The 14,895-nt window shown below is 35.7% G+C and overlaps 2 protein-coding genes across 13 annotated transcripts; both read right to left on the bottom strand.

Moving 5' to 3' along the window:
* Positions 1-163: 163 nt before the first annotated feature.
* Positions 164-2,761, bottom strand: LOC104703971 (AT-hook motif nuclear-localized protein 5-like). 7 transcript variants are annotated; one of them, XM_010420069.3, is made up of 7 exons: positions 2,512-2,720; positions 2,353-2,397; positions 1,695-2,198; positions 1,246-1,313; positions 1,034-1,165; positions 787-945; positions 164-659 (listed from the first exon to the last, which is right to left on the bottom strand). In XM_010420069.3, the coding sequence occupies exons 3-7, from the start codon at positions 2,194-2,196 to the stop codon at positions 372-374; spliced, it is 1,149 nt and encodes a 382-aa protein (XP_010418371.1). In that variant the 5' UTR covers positions 2,197-2,198; positions 2,353-2,397; positions 2,512-2,720; the 3' UTR covers positions 164-371. The 7 variants fall into 7 exon arrangements, with proteins under 7 accessions (XP_010418371.1, XP_010418372.1, XP_010418369.1 ...); XM_010420070.3 differs by having other exon boundaries at positions 1,695-2,203; XM_010420067.3 differs by having other exon boundaries at positions 1,695-2,240; positions 2,512-2,711.
* Positions 2,762-4,931: 2,170 nt separating this feature from the next.
* LOC104703973 (lysine-specific demethylase JMJ17) lies at positions 4,932-12,849 on the bottom strand. Of its 6 annotated transcripts, none has more exons than XM_010420071.3 (26): positions 12,600-12,849; positions 11,159-12,501; positions 10,927-10,984; positions 10,717-10,839; positions 10,498-10,555; positions 10,221-10,357; positions 9,829-9,990; positions 9,626-9,712; positions 9,317-9,499; positions 9,069-9,221; positions 8,802-8,984; positions 8,637-8,702; positions 8,410-8,505; positions 8,085-8,171; positions 7,886-8,002; positions 7,594-7,801; positions 7,416-7,492; positions 7,232-7,290; positions 7,016-7,147; positions 6,755-6,914; positions 6,348-6,683; positions 6,204-6,260; positions 6,003-6,101; positions 5,815-5,910; positions 5,537-5,727; positions 4,932-5,439 (listed from the first exon to the last, which is right to left on the bottom strand). In XM_010420071.3, the coding sequence occupies exons 2-26, from the start codon at positions 12,475-12,477 to the stop codon at positions 5,280-5,282; spliced, it is 4,404 nt and encodes a 1,467-aa protein (XP_010418373.2). In that variant the 5' UTR covers positions 12,478-12,501; positions 12,600-12,849; the 3' UTR covers positions 4,932-5,279. The 6 variants fall into 6 exon arrangements, with proteins under 6 accessions (XP_010418373.2, XP_010418375.2, XP_087316245.1 ...); XM_010420073.3 differs by having other exon boundaries at positions 9,069-9,218; positions 12,600-12,845; XM_087460119.1 differs by having other exon boundaries at positions 9,069-9,218; positions 9,891-9,990; positions 12,600-12,715.
* Positions 12,850-14,895: the final 2,046 nt, after the last annotated feature.

The following is a 14,895-nucleotide window of genomic DNA, read 5'->3' on the forward strand; positions in this document are numbered from 1 at the left end:
TTAAAAACTAGAATATTCAAACATTTATTATTTGGCAATTTTTGTTTATATTTATTTAAATTTACTATTTTAATTAATTTTCTAACTATTTCGGATACTTGAAAGCCAAATCTTTCAGTGAACACAACTATTGAAGTTGTTGGTGAACACAAAGAAAAACAAAGAGTTAAAATCTCCTTAAATAGCCTGAAAGCAGGGAGTTTAGTTACATTAACAATGTTAGAAGGAGCTGAGAAATCTCTTCTCGATCCTGAAATGTCTGGTTTTAACATTCCCAGAAAGAGAAATCTACAACAACAAAGATATATACAGCACTCACATTATGTATGCTGCTGCTGTTTAAGAGACTAATAATGTTTTCTGTTTTTGAATCATCCGCGAGTCAAATCAATATCAGTGAGTAGGTTTCTGCTAGAGTCAAGTGACCTTCCTGATCCTGAGCCTGAACCAGGCCATTCGCTCATTCCCTGAGCAGATGAGAAGTTTGGTGGAGTCTGCTGACCCGCCGATGCTGCAGCTTCTGGTGCACTACACGGTGTGCTCTCCAAATCGCTATTGTTGTGCTCTTCCTTTGGTTCTATTTCTTGTCTGATGGTCTTGTTGTTATTGGTATTATAAGACTTCGCACTTGCTCCATATACAAAACTACAAGCCACCACCTTCAAAGTAACAAAAAAGTTTTTCAGTTTAAGAGACACATTACATATACAACTAAACACTCGTATTAGTTGTTTCCCCTCGTTATAGCTTCACTTTTCAACCATTACGAAGATAAATTCAAAATACCTGAACGAGGCTGGCTGCGATAAGCATTCCAATTCCACCGCCAATAACATGACCTTCAATACCAGAAAGAGAGACACTCAAACCGCCTGTTCGACTTTTGGATCCACCTTCATCATTCACCAGATACGATCCACCTAAACTTAGAATATCAAAACGTCCCTAAGGAAAACAAGAAAAAAGGATTCTATTAGAAATCTCTTTCCAGGTTTTGTATTTTCTCGATTAACAGAATGAACGATTTTGAAACCTTGAATGTTAAGTGAGGTGTTGTTAAACCGGGTTGACGGAGAGTGACTGAAGAAACTGTTCCAGTGCCTGACATTATACAAAGAGTTCGAGGTCTTTGTTGTGAAAATGACACAATTTTCGCAACAATGTCCTGCAAGAAAAATAAAATTAAAATTGAAACAATGTAAAGCTACATAATCAGTAAGATTGAAAAGAGTTTTGAGAGTTTACTTCTCCTGCTTCAACGCTGATCACATGAGGTGCAAAAGCAGATCCAGCTGATGCATTCATCCACTCACCTAAAGTAGTAATAAACAGAGTTAAAAGTTTTCAATTGACTAATCACATTAGAATGAACAATCATATCAACATTAATACCAAACAATCAATGTTGAGTAGCAGTAACAACAGAGCTACATTAATAACCTAATCTGGCCATAGAATCATCTAAAGCTCTAGCAGGATCCAAGCTTTACATATTATATTTTATAGTCTTGTACCATGTTGGCCAACCACATTAGAATAACCAATTACTATCTCAACTCACATCAAAATCAACCACACATGGATCAGTCAATCTAATACCGAACAATCAATATTGAGTAGCAGTAACGACAAAGCTAAAGCAACAACTTAACACTTGACCAAGTAAACAGAAAAAAAAAAACTCGAGATCTCACCATGAGTAGCCAAGCGTTGCTTCCTTCCAGTTCCAGGAGGTCGACCTCTGACTCGTCTGGGTGCATTAGGATCATCAGACATTGGAGATGAGTCCTTAGACTTATTATTACCAACACAAGGCATTGGAGAAAGCCCTAGAGAGACTTGTCCATCAGGAGCATACTTTCTCGGCCGTCCACGTTTCTTCCTAGCCGTCTGTGTCTCCGCCGGTGGCGGTGGCGGCTGCGGTTGTGACAGAGGCGGCTGCAACTCCGCAGCAGAAGCAGAGGAAACCATCCCCATGTGAATACTGTGCCCAAAATCAGAGTGCCTGTGCTGCTGCTCAGCCATGGAGAAAGGAGGCCCAGCCTGAGGGTGATGAATGTTAGGGTTTGACATTGGCCTAAAACCCGGAGGTGGCGGCGGCGGCGCGTGAAGACCACTCGCGACTTGGGAAGGTGTAAGATTGGGAAAGGCTCCTCTTTGGAGATAGTACTGAGTATGCGAGCCTGGAAATGACATTGCTTCTCTTCCGTCCATGCATTAAAAAACCCTAAATTACAAATCTTTAAAGAGGAAAAAAAATAAAAGAAGAGATTTTTAAAAAAGGAAACTTTAATTCCCTAAGAAATCGTAAACCCTAGTAAAGAGAACAACAATGGCGGTTTCTTAATTTACCCAGTAATCAATCAGCTTTCAAGATCCAAATTGTTTCTATGAAACCTAAAAAAAAAACAAAAAGAAGTTAAAATCTTGAGTATCACTAAGAACTCGATTACAGATTTGGAATTAAGAAAACAGGGGAAAGTAAGTAAGTAAGTAAGTAGCTTCTCCTACAGTTAGATTTGATGGAGAAATCTAGGGTTTCTGAGATGGAGAACACAATGTGTATCAGAGGAGATGACAACAGAAGAGACAAATCAGGGAGAAGAGAAAACAGATTTATAATTTTTGTTTTTAAAAAAAAAAATATTTGTGAACTTTTTGAATGGGAGAGGCCTTACTCTGAAAGTTAGAAGACCAAAGAAGAAGAGAGAAAGGAGAGTGACGACCATTGTTTCCTATTTATATATTTATTTAGTTTATTAAATTTTGGTTAAAGATATATATTGAATATTTTTTCCTCCACTTTTTAGGATATTTAATTAGTTTGTTGAAGAATATTTTTTCATTGAAAAAGAATATTAGAACTTTCTTATTACAAAATCTAATGTTTCACTGACTGAAAAGCAAAATTTATTAGTCATTGATGTTATATTCATTATTAATATTAACTGCTTTTCATGTATCTATAAATTGTTTGCTTTGATTTTTAAAATAAGTTATATGCTCGTAAGCCTCTTACCATTAAAGTTTTGTTTTGTCAATCAAACAAATCAGAAGTTATCTAAATAAGTTTTATTATTATCTCTAATATATAATCTTTATTACTTATATTTTAATTAGTTTAGATAATTATACTATTAATTTAGAGTTTATCTAGGTTTTTGAAGTTTCTTATATTGAATCCTAAAGTTTAATTTTTGTAATTATTATTCCCATGATTTGTATATATCTCTTTTTTTGTCTATATCTGACTTCCATGTTCTTATTTGCGAGATTTTCACTAGATATTTTGTGAGTTTTTTTCTTTTCACTTTAAGTTGTTTATTAGAAGAGGTGAGTTCATGTAACCAACCATGTAGGAGGTATCAAGACTCGTGTTGACTTAATTTCATATAATCAAAATTCAGATGTTAAAAGAAAGGGAAAAAAACTCAACTTTACAAAGTGGTACAAAGCTGTATAAATATACAGTTTTAAAGTTTACCAATTACAAAAACTTTACCAAAAACTTTATTAAAAGCTTTACTTTCAACTTGTTTGTACAACTTTCATTTACAGTTTTTTTTATTGCATTATTCATTAAAAGTTTACAGTTTCAACTTACATTTTTCCTGTATAGTTTTGGCTACGTTACGAATGAGATATTTTGTTTTTTATTTAGCCAACTTTTTTTGTTGTATAATTTAAACTTTGATTTAGAATGAGATGTATGAAAGAGAGTTGTGTCCTAATGTTGACTAAATGATATGAGAGTGAATTGGGACACACTTGAATATCTCTCTCTCACATGTCTAAATCACTTTGCTATTTCTTTCTTTGCTTCGGACAGTGAGCCCTCTCTCCTAACTTTATTTTTTTCCCCTTTTTAAATTCCCCTTTTTTCCTTTTACTTTTTTATCTAAATTCTTTTATTTTTCAAAAGTTTTGAAAGTGATTTTTTAAAATTATATATATATACGTATATATATTTTGCACCTAATTTGAAAGTTAGTATGATGCATTTAATATCCGGCGTCTAAAAGGGCCCGACCAAAAAATCCAAATAGTCAAAATATTTGATGCACTAGATATGTTTTTTTTGGTTTAATTAGATTTGTTCTGCTACTACTCCCAAATCCAATTCCTGACTACAAATTTTTAGTCTGTCTAATTTAGTCTGTCTAATGTCAACAATCTTGTTGCACTCACGCTTTAACACCAACATAGTTTTGACTTTTGACATTAAACTAAATAAATTTGACTTTCCCTTCTTCTTCTTTTTGCCAACTTTTCACTTAAATTTAATGTGACTTGTCTTACTTTGTTTTTTTTTTACTTATTAGCAATTTTCATGAAAATCACATAAATATTTGAGGCCGACCGGTACTGAACTTGGCATTTTTAAAAAATTGGTTTGCACACATTTTTTAACTATAAACATACACGAATTAGTCCATTCAACTAGATAAATAAAAGATATGGATGGACACAATAAATGTAAGATATTCAAAAATGGAAGAAGAGTGTTGAAGGAAGCTTTCAGCTTGAGGATGGTGTCTGAAAAGGTACAATAAGGCTCTGTTTCTATGAAAGATCCCTTAGTTAATACTTCACAACACATCTCTACATACAATGTACATATATATATATATTGAGAGATATGATTGTGGGTCTGTGAAAACATGATGTCATCAAAAGTGATTCTTGTAAGGAAAGTGATCTCAACTATTGCTTTTTTTGAATTTTCCTTCTGATGTATTTTGTGGGGATGGAGTGATATGATTCTCTCTTTCACACATTTGTGGTCCGCTGATTTCTGGTCCAAATTTGTTTTCAAAACTCTTCTAATAGCTGTTGCTGGTAGTTTGATTTTGGTAGGAGTTTGTTGGTTTTGAAGTTTGAAAGATTTATAAAAGATTATATATAAGTATTTTAAAGAAAATCACCAAAACTAAAATTGAATAAAATTACATTACAAAAACATTAGTATACAATAGATTTTAACAAGTTACAAGTAAAGCCTTCGCTTTAAGATTTAAGCTAATATCTCCTCTATACATAGTTGTGATTAGAATTTATCTAGTACATAATACTACAAATTACAGATCCAGTGATCTAGTTAAGAAAAATAAAAGATCCAATAATCCGGAAAATTATTAAAGTCCAAAAACCTTTTATGTTAACTTCTCCATTTTCTAATGGAAACATTAAAAAGATTTTGAGAAAAAACCCCATCATCTAAAATTGAATAAATGAATTTAGCTCTATATTTCAGTCCCTCGAGATTATTATGTTGGTTCTTAAGTGAAGAACCATGGAAGAATATGAACCTGAGGGCTCCCTTTAGCTGTCCGTTTGATGCGTTTTCGGGTTTTCCACCGTAAATCATCAACTACAGCACCAGTCGCTACCTTTCTTGTCTGTCTTTGGTTTCGCGACTGTGTCTCTGGCTCCATTGATCTGTTAACAAATATCAATCAAACAAACTGATTCAGGTAACAAGGAAAGTGTGTGGCAAACGTGTTTAGAGTAAGCTCGTATGGCACAAGGGACAAACCTAGCGGGGTCAATCTGTGGAGAGGATTCCGCCACTGGACAACAAGCGGAGCAGACAAAAGCCTCAGGCCGCCAATGAAGTTTTAAACAATAGGTGTGATACCATTCGCCACATTGATTACAAGAAACCATGGATCTTGAGTTGTATGGCTTTAAACAAATACAGTGTAACATACTCCGAGCTCGTAAAGCCTGCATCAATCAACCATCATACAAAACAGTATTAGATAACGGGGAGGTTATGTGTTAAGCTTTGTTAACATTTCATTTTATATTAACCTGAAGTTCCTGCTCTGGATGGACAGGTAAATTTTCACCCTCAGAAATAAGCTCGAAAACATCTTCTAAGGCAAGAGCACCAGAGTCCGTCACCACCTGCAGATCAAACCAATAGCTCTCGCTTTCGTTAAACAATCCAAAGGGATATAAAGCAATTGACTGAAAAAACATTAAGTGTTGGCAAGTACTTTTCTAGCTCGTTTTGCCCACTCTAGTCCAGTGTCTTTCAACTCCATGAGTCTCTTGCCTAAGTAATACTCTTCGGGTAATATATCCAGAGTTAGTCCCTGTCAATAAGAAAATGACCAAAACTCATCAACCAGATCCCTGTGGTGTTGAAGTATTTATTGAAAATCAAAAGAGAAGAATGATACATTAGCCGAACATACCTCTTCTAAGTGCTGCTGAATATGCTGTAACGAGGGCTTTCCTACATCTTTTAGCAACTGCCATTTAAAGACACACTTAAACAATCAAAAGGGGGTACATAACCACACTAAGCGTCAAATTAAAACTCAGAAATCTAATTGTACCTCAGAGGAAGGTAAGCTAGAGGTTAACGTGATGGTCTTACTACACCATCCTAGTTTTAGACTAGCAGCTCGAAGTTTGGGAAGTTCATCGAAATTAAGACCAAGGGCCAGACCAGATTCTCTAGCAGAGTCCACTCTGGTTATCAAATCCATAATCTTCGGAAGGATATTGCTATGCATGCCATCATCTATTTTCGCAATGTCCAACAAATCTTCAGTTTCTTGCAAGAGCTGATGATTATCACACTGCCACCTCTCGCAATTAAGCAACAATGTTTCAAGGACTCTTGGCTCTTGAAGCTGGACGCTAAGTGATTTAGACTGAGAAACTAGGTCCTGCAGTAAATTAAAGCATTAGTTAAAAGAAGATAAACAGAAACCAAAATAGCCACATAAGGCAGACAAACCTTTAATACAGGAAGTTCAAGCACAGAACATGGAGATGATGCCACAGAGGAAGTAGCTGACAAAAAAGGCTCAGATTTCTGAAGCCAAGTTTCAGTCGACGAGATTGTCTTCTCTATGCCTTTCAAAGAAGGCAAAACCGCATCAATGTTGACTGACATCCTAGAAACAAACATCTTTTGGTGAATAAAAAGACTTACAGAAAAACTAAGCATGGGGCTGAACTAGATAATTTTACAAGCCTGAACAAAAGATATATATACCTTACGAGATCTTTAAGGTCGTACATCTGAGTTTCACTGGCAAGGATACTGCTTGCTCTTTCCTCCCAACACCGTGCTCTTGACAAAATTCCCGAGATCTCAATAAATAGCTTTTCCTCATCGATGTGTAGCCTGGAAATATAAAATTTTAGCATGAAAGTAAAAATAAAGTAGAATGCATTACATATTGTATAATCATATTTGGGGACAACGTACACAACAGCTTCCGCGAGCAGCTGCTCAATGAATTTCAGAGACCTTCTTGCAGTATAAACCTACATTCACCAAAAAAAAAGCTGAATCAAAGATATGAACCAAAGAAAAAGCACTCAGAGCATGAAAACAAATGCAATTTCATCATGATACAACTCAGACAATAAAAGAAAGAGAAACCATTTACCGTTCGAGCTTTGTCCCGGCAAGATGCCTTCTTCAATTCAACCTCAACAAGAGGCAGTCCTTCAACTATTTCAGATACTGTGATATGGGTTAAAGCTATCAGCCAGCCAGTCACTATGGATTACAACGCAAAAATAGGTGGAAACACCCTAAAGAATGTTGAAGAACAATATAAATACCTTGAACGCCTAACGATGATCCATCCTTAAGAAGGGAACTCAGGTCTCTAATTAGCTCTCGCTGGTCCTTGCCTTCACGAACATCAGCCATTACATCATTATAGCGTGAAATCCAAGACAGAGTGTCAACACGGCACTGCCTCAGGATATTCAACTCAGGAATGTTAACGCTGAAACTATCGAACTCATGAAGAACCTCTTCCACATCCTGTGCAGGAAAAGAAAATACTTGAGAAAGGTTGAGCTGGTTTCTTAATCACACTGAAAGACACAGAACAAAAGTACAGCCAACCTTGAGAAATAAAGAACCACTCAAAACTTTGTTACATTTATCACGGGCTAATTCTGATTTCTTTACCAAATCCAGAATCCCTTCTGTTTCTGGAAGTTGCACCTGAAGCTCCAACATCTATTAAAGGAAAAAAGCACGATTATAACACACGAACAAGTAACAGAATCATCATTTTTCAGAATAAGGACAATATATTTACCTCTGACTTTAGCTTGAAAAGTGCATCCATTTCAATTCCTGGAGGTTTAGTGTCCTCGAGACAGAGTCTCCCCCTTTCAGCTAACATCTGCGGACCCATGAGGAAGAGAGATTATCAAATTCAAGAAAAGACATTAATCAACATGTCTCATATTATTCGATATGGAATCATAATTTAAACCAATAGGCAATATTCACATATTCTTCTTAACTCACACACCCTATACCGATTCCCTTGTTATTTAAAACACAAAACTTGACTACTAAGATATTGTAAGCTAGCGGAACAAATAACTATGCACATGTCGGTATAAACGATGGTTTACCTTTGCAGAAGAGATCTTCTTTGACAAGATCTCATGCTTCGTAAAGGAGATTGGTGAACTAGAGACTTCAGAATGCAGTAGCTCCAGCTGGGTGATCTAGAAAAAAAAAACAAGTAACATTAATCAAAATGCATAACATTAATAATTTAGTCAGATTGAATTGCATGGAACTAAAAGGCATTGTCCTCAAGACTATGTGGGAAGTAATGGAGTTTGTAGTGGCATACAGTTGGGCTACTTAACAGAGCTGAATCGATTTTCTCAGACAATTTTGTAGCCTCTTCAGCATAGTCCTACACAGAAATGGAAACGTGTAAACAATGTAATAACATAATGGCAAACAACAGTAAGGATCTATAAGAAAACTGGGATATCACAGCTATATGGCTAACCTTTAATTTCAGATAACCAGAATGAAAGCAAGGAACGGGATTAACTCTCACCAACTCATCAATAAATTCCAAGTGAACTTTCATTGAATCATTGTTGGCTTCACCTTCAACTTTTCCAAAACAGTCGCTAACAGCTTCAGCCCATATCTTTGCTTTGATCAAACTTTTTGTAACATCTCGTACCTGGATGACAAGAAAATATTATTTTCCAGAATCTACCTAAAGACATATATACAAAAAGCATTCCAACAGATACTCGAAACTCACACGGTCCATTTCTGATCCAGCCCAAAGAAACTGTTCTGCTTCCTTCAAAAGAGTAGCATATTCAACACTTGAAAAGGCATGGTCAAGAACCTTTGATGCTCGAAGGAGCCATTTGTCAGCTGGTCGTGCCTGACTCACTTGCATTCCCTCCTGCTAGTATGAGAAAAAGCAGCAACAGTTTATATATTTATCTTAAGATATGGAAGACTGCTAACTTATTTAATACAAACCCTTAAGTATAAATTTACCTTTTTGTTCAAAGCACTAGATCCTTTGGTGCCTGAACTCGGCCTTTGTGAGTTTTTGGTTTCTAGCGTTTTGCAGCCACCAAACTTTTCAACTTCTTGCACCATCCTATCCAACTCGGCAAGGGTATAACGGTATACAAGACGCAACTTCGTAGGTTCACATTCACAAAGGTGCTTCCAGTGCTGAATTCAAGAATTTAAAACACTTATGAAACTAGATTCTCAATGAAAAATATGTCTACTGTAATGCACCACTAGAGAGCCCTCAAGAGTCTCTATTTTATAAAAAGTCTGGATATTAAAATTTACCTCCAAGCATGCAAAAACAGATGGCCTGCAATTGCAGACGATAGCAGAAAGATGAAGAAACTGTTGGCAGATGATGCATGTTGGATCCTGCAAATACCGTTATAAAGAGTCCACACATCAGAGCATTATCTTATGCAAACTAGAATGAATAGGAAAAAAACTTAACATTGAAACCAACAATATCTGATTGCAGAAAGAAAAACCTCTTCGATGCCCACAGAATCAGGGCATTCAGGCACAAACATAGGAGAAGATCTCAAAATACCACTTTTCCAGAGCTGCTCTCTCCAGTTTTTTTCCTTGCTGTATATTCTGAGTAATTCTTTCTTCAAATGTATTGATCCTTCGTTATTGCAGCAGTTTTCCTATAAGAGATTACAATTAAAACAATCACTGAAGCTGCGCATATATCCACATTTGGTGCTTGAAGCTAACATACACAATTCCACTAGTAACCAATGAATAAATTAGTAACAGCCCAACAAATCAATACAAATCATGGGACATGTGTCCAACCAAAGGTAAATGGGCATACAACTCATCTTGCTAGCCTATCATATAAAGTTTTTAACGCTGTTCATATTGTCTCTCTTACCTTAGCTACCACGCAGAGAAGCTCTTCATGAGATATGACTGAAGGTTTCCGGTATAGCCGATACAGCTCTGCCCCAGAACCACCATGAGGTAGCCAATCAGCAGTGGCAAAGTTGACGGCTTCTGCACAATTTAAACCTGGAAGGACAACATATGCTAGTATATCATAAACTGCACAAATATATTGGTAACTAAACTCCCTAATGAAATTAATTGAACACTTTAACGCGCAAAACTAGTCAAGTCACTACAATAACTAAAATTAGGAGTAGGCGTACCAAAATTGAATCCAGCATGAAAGGATTTTGGAAATGTGATCACGAAGTTTCCAGGCTCCTAGCAATGAACAAAAGTAGAGGGATTATGTTATAAAACTAAACAAGCTCAGTGATTTTAGGAGGAACGTTAATATTAATCATAAATAACTTCCAAACTTGCAATTGAAATGCTAACAATAAATTAAGCTCCTCAATGAACTAAATACTCGTATATCAAACCTGTAATACTGTGTAGACAGGGACTTTATTTTCTTGTAAAACAGTCGGACTCAACATGGTAACCAGCTGAAAGAGCAAATCTGGCTGAGCATCAAAGAGATCGGGAAGTGTTTTTCGCATAACCTACAGAAAAATCAAGCAGCTCAAGTATTAAGAGCAAAGATTAAAACCCTTTGGAGACTTAGCTCAAGTATAACAAAAAAAACTAACCTTTTCAAAAGCACTAGCAGCACTGCCTGGAACACCATACCAACATTTTGCCTCTCCCCTGAAGAGGTGTGAATCAAAAATAAGTTGGTAGCAAAATCTTTCAAGATAAAAAGACTCTATAAATTAGAGAGTTTCAAGAATCGAGAATGCAGTACTACTCTAAATGCTTAAAAAGAACGACAAACTATTGTAGAAAGAAACAAAATGATAATTACAGTACCAGGAAACATACCAGTGTAGATAATTCACAGAGTAAAAACAATGGTCTTCAAAATGCCAACAAAAAGAAGAGAAGAGCATTCCAAGATAAAGCCAGGGCACTGTAACACCATTAATGTTATGACGAATGGCCTGAAGCATAGATCCTTTCAACTTAGGCATGTTATTAAGATTCCAAGGGTTACTACAATATTCATCCCATACATTTGCCTCAACTGATTCTGGTCTTTGATCACCTATTCGAGGGAAACCACTTCCGTAAACAGAAGTATCCAAGTCATTACCATACATAACTTCAACCTCACCACCTGACCCTTCTACTATTTCCCAAAACTTTTTCTCTATCTGCGTCCTAGACACTGATCCTGAACCAAACCACTTTCTTTTAGCGCGATCAGCAACGCGCTTGAAATCTTCTAGTGGTAAGCATTTACCAGGAACAAACCCAAAAGTTTCTTCATCAGTGTTTAAGCACTCAAGGCAATACCAGTTCCCTAGTGGGATATGCTTCAGTGGTGGCGAGAGACAATATATATGCCAACCTTTATTACAACTATCACACAAAAGCATCACTTCGCCGTGTTTGCCACTTTTACACTGCTCACAAGATTGATCAACCACTTCTTCATGTTCCACCTTTGGATTCTTTTCATCACCACTTCTCTTTCTTCTCTTTGAGCTCCGAGATTCAGAACACCTTCGACTCCGTTCATTGGTTTTTCTTTTACAGCTCTTTGACGCATCCGAATTCATCCGACTGTGATAATTCTCGAAATCATGCAGATGCTCTTTGTACAACTGACACAAGACATGCTTAGCACACTTTGAAATCTTTTCACCAGATTTCATAAACTGATACACCTCACCCCATTTTTTCCCTTTAACAACCTTTCCGTAACCCCCAAACCGCTTCACCGCATTGAACAGCTTACACAAATCCAACTCCTCTCCTTCGAAAACAACTCTCTTCTTCAGCTTCTTACCTAAATGCTCCTCCAAAAAACTATTGTACTCCAACTGAAACGTCTTCGAATTGCAAGAAGCAGGACGAAACTGTAACCGGTGAATCTCTTGTGTCTTTGTTGGAAACTTAACAGATTCCAAATCCAAACCAAAAGGAGGTTTCCAAGAACTAGGTGGAACAATCTTGCAAATACCAAAGACCTCTGCCTCTGGCTTGATCTTGTATATGTACTCTAACGGATCTTTGAATTCATCTTCTGTCGGGTGATAAACAGGTCCTAAAGGAACATTGATCGATCCTCTAAGTTTCTGATCTAAGACCCTTTTCTCCACTGCCTTAACTCTACCTTTTCCCATTACCAAACACATCAACTAAAACCGCACAATCATAACCTACGGATAAAATAATTCAATACAGGACACGCAAAGATCAAAAACCCTAATTCAAGAACAGTGAGAATTCAATTCTAGGGTTAGCAAAAAATTTATACCTTGTGAGACTGTCGGAGAGAGAAAACAGAACAGAGCTCGTGAAACTATAGAGTTGCGGAGAAGATGAAGTGTTCCAAGAATGTTTTTGTTTTTTTTCTTGACGAATTTTTTTTGTGAAAAAAGAAGAAGAAAAAAAAGATTTTAATTTTCTTTTATAAAGCGCTGTTACTGGATTTCCAAAATTGGGTTTGGTTAGTAACGGAAATTACGGGGAAGGAGAGAGAGAAAAAATATTCTCAGTTCTTGTCTACGGGAAGAGGACTCTGTGCCGGTTTAATAGATAAGAACTACGTGTAGTTTCTCTTTCACTGTGTTGGGCTCACGTTACTAAGGCTGGTAAGGCCAAGGCCCATAATAAACTTTCCCAAGGACCTTTTTTCCAAAAAGGCCCATAATAAACTCTCCCAAGGACTTTTTTTCCAAAATGGAAATTAAAGAATAGTTTAAATGTTTTGTTAAAAAAAATTTGGAATCAATAATTAATTTTTCTTTTTTTTTTGTGTACAATTAATTATTATTAATTATGGTAGAGAGGGTTAATATATGGGATTTAGGGTTTAGATTTAGACTTGTTTAATTTAGAGATTTTTTTACTATTTTATAATTTGATATAACGTTGAGATTATTTCCATAATTTTCCTGATATATTCTATAGAAATTCGGATTCGAGCTTTTAGGTTTTATAGGTTACTGCTGCTATCTCTTGATTTCAATCTTTCTCATTTGATGTCTCAGTTTTTGCGTTATGGATCATGCTAATCTTCCCTATATCTCTTTCCAATTGGAATGAGTTGACTAGAAGCATTCCAAAGGACCTCTCATTTAATGTGTTTTGTCTTTGCTCTCTCAATCGATTAGATTGGAGAAAGTATATTGCACCTATCATTTTATATAGTTCAACACATGTAATTGCACCTATCATTGCATACTTTTTACATTGTAATCGAATTTTGAGCTAAACTGGAATGTAATCTTCAACAAAGTCATACGAAGATAACATTTTTCGCATAAAAAGGAGATTTTATTATAAAGAAAATCAAAGGACAAAAACCAAGAAAACTTAAATCTTATTAAAAAGACATCGGTTGATGAGAGATTTTTAAACCCCTTTAGTTAAGTTACCAACCCTCAAACGTATTGTCAACAAGTTCTAAGTCCTCAATCTGGTCGATAAGGTCTCCTCTAGTGGCTAGGTTTTTCCAAAGCCATTCTGTACGTTACACCATCAACTGGCACACCTGACGCGTTTTGAGGCCGTGATAAGAGAACGTTGAATCTTCCCTTCAATGCGTGTATAGCACTGATGAACCCCATGTCTCCCAGGATTAGCATCAAATTAAATCGTGTCCGATACTTGCCAATTGAACAGTCAAGAAGAAGTAACATTTTTGGAAAAAGAAGTAAATTTTGTGAGTTTTCAAGATATCATTCACAGCAGGTACGAGGGGATGGTCGGTGAAAAGGCGTTTCTACTGTTGGAAGAAAACAAAATAAAATAAAAATGCTAAAGAGCGTTATGTCGGTGGCTAAATTTTTGGTTAACTTAATTTTTTCCTTTTCCACGTTCACATTATTCTATTTTCACATTATCATCTCTCCGAATATTTCATTTCGATTAGAAAAAAAGATAAAACTGTTACCTAAATAGTTATGTGCGACAAGGGACATGCATCTGTGTAAATGTAGTAATATATAACTAATTACATTATGTGCAATAGCTATATACTATTGATTGACAGCTATGGATCAATTAGATGGAGTTGTGGAATACGGTACCAGTGTGTGTGTGCTACGCGACGCGTCCAAATTATGGTATCATTGACAAAAACATACCATATGTATTTCTTATTGTAGTTACCGTTTTTTTTACAATTTGATACCCTTATAATTAATTTCTTCTTAAACAATGGGAAACAAGTGACTGGTAATTGCATTTAAACATCCACGTTTTGGAATTTGGACCACTATTTTTGTTTAATCTTTTGATAACCCGAAATCCTGAATAACTCCCAAAACATGTAAAAGAATTGAAGTATTTTTTTTTATCGTTTAAAACGTTTATTGTAAGAAAAAAAAACTATAGCATTCTTTTGCTATAAACTAAAAAGAAAAATTTAGAACCCATCTGAATACAAACATTTGCACTATCACTTTATGATGATATAAATTAATATTGATTGAATTATACAAAATTAGTAAATCGGTTTCGCTTTATGTTAATAAATCCATCTAACAATACAAAACGGTCTTTTGGCAGTTGAAAAACGGTTAGTGATACGTCAAATTATTGGATAG

The sequence above is a fragment of the Camelina sativa genome, chromosome 7 (genome assembly GCF_030686135.1).
Source record: "Camelina sativa cultivar CO46 ecotype springtype chromosome 7, ASM3068613v1".
Classification (NCBI taxonomy): Eukaryota; Viridiplantae; Streptophyta; class Magnoliopsida; order Brassicales; family Brassicaceae; genus Camelina; species Camelina sativa.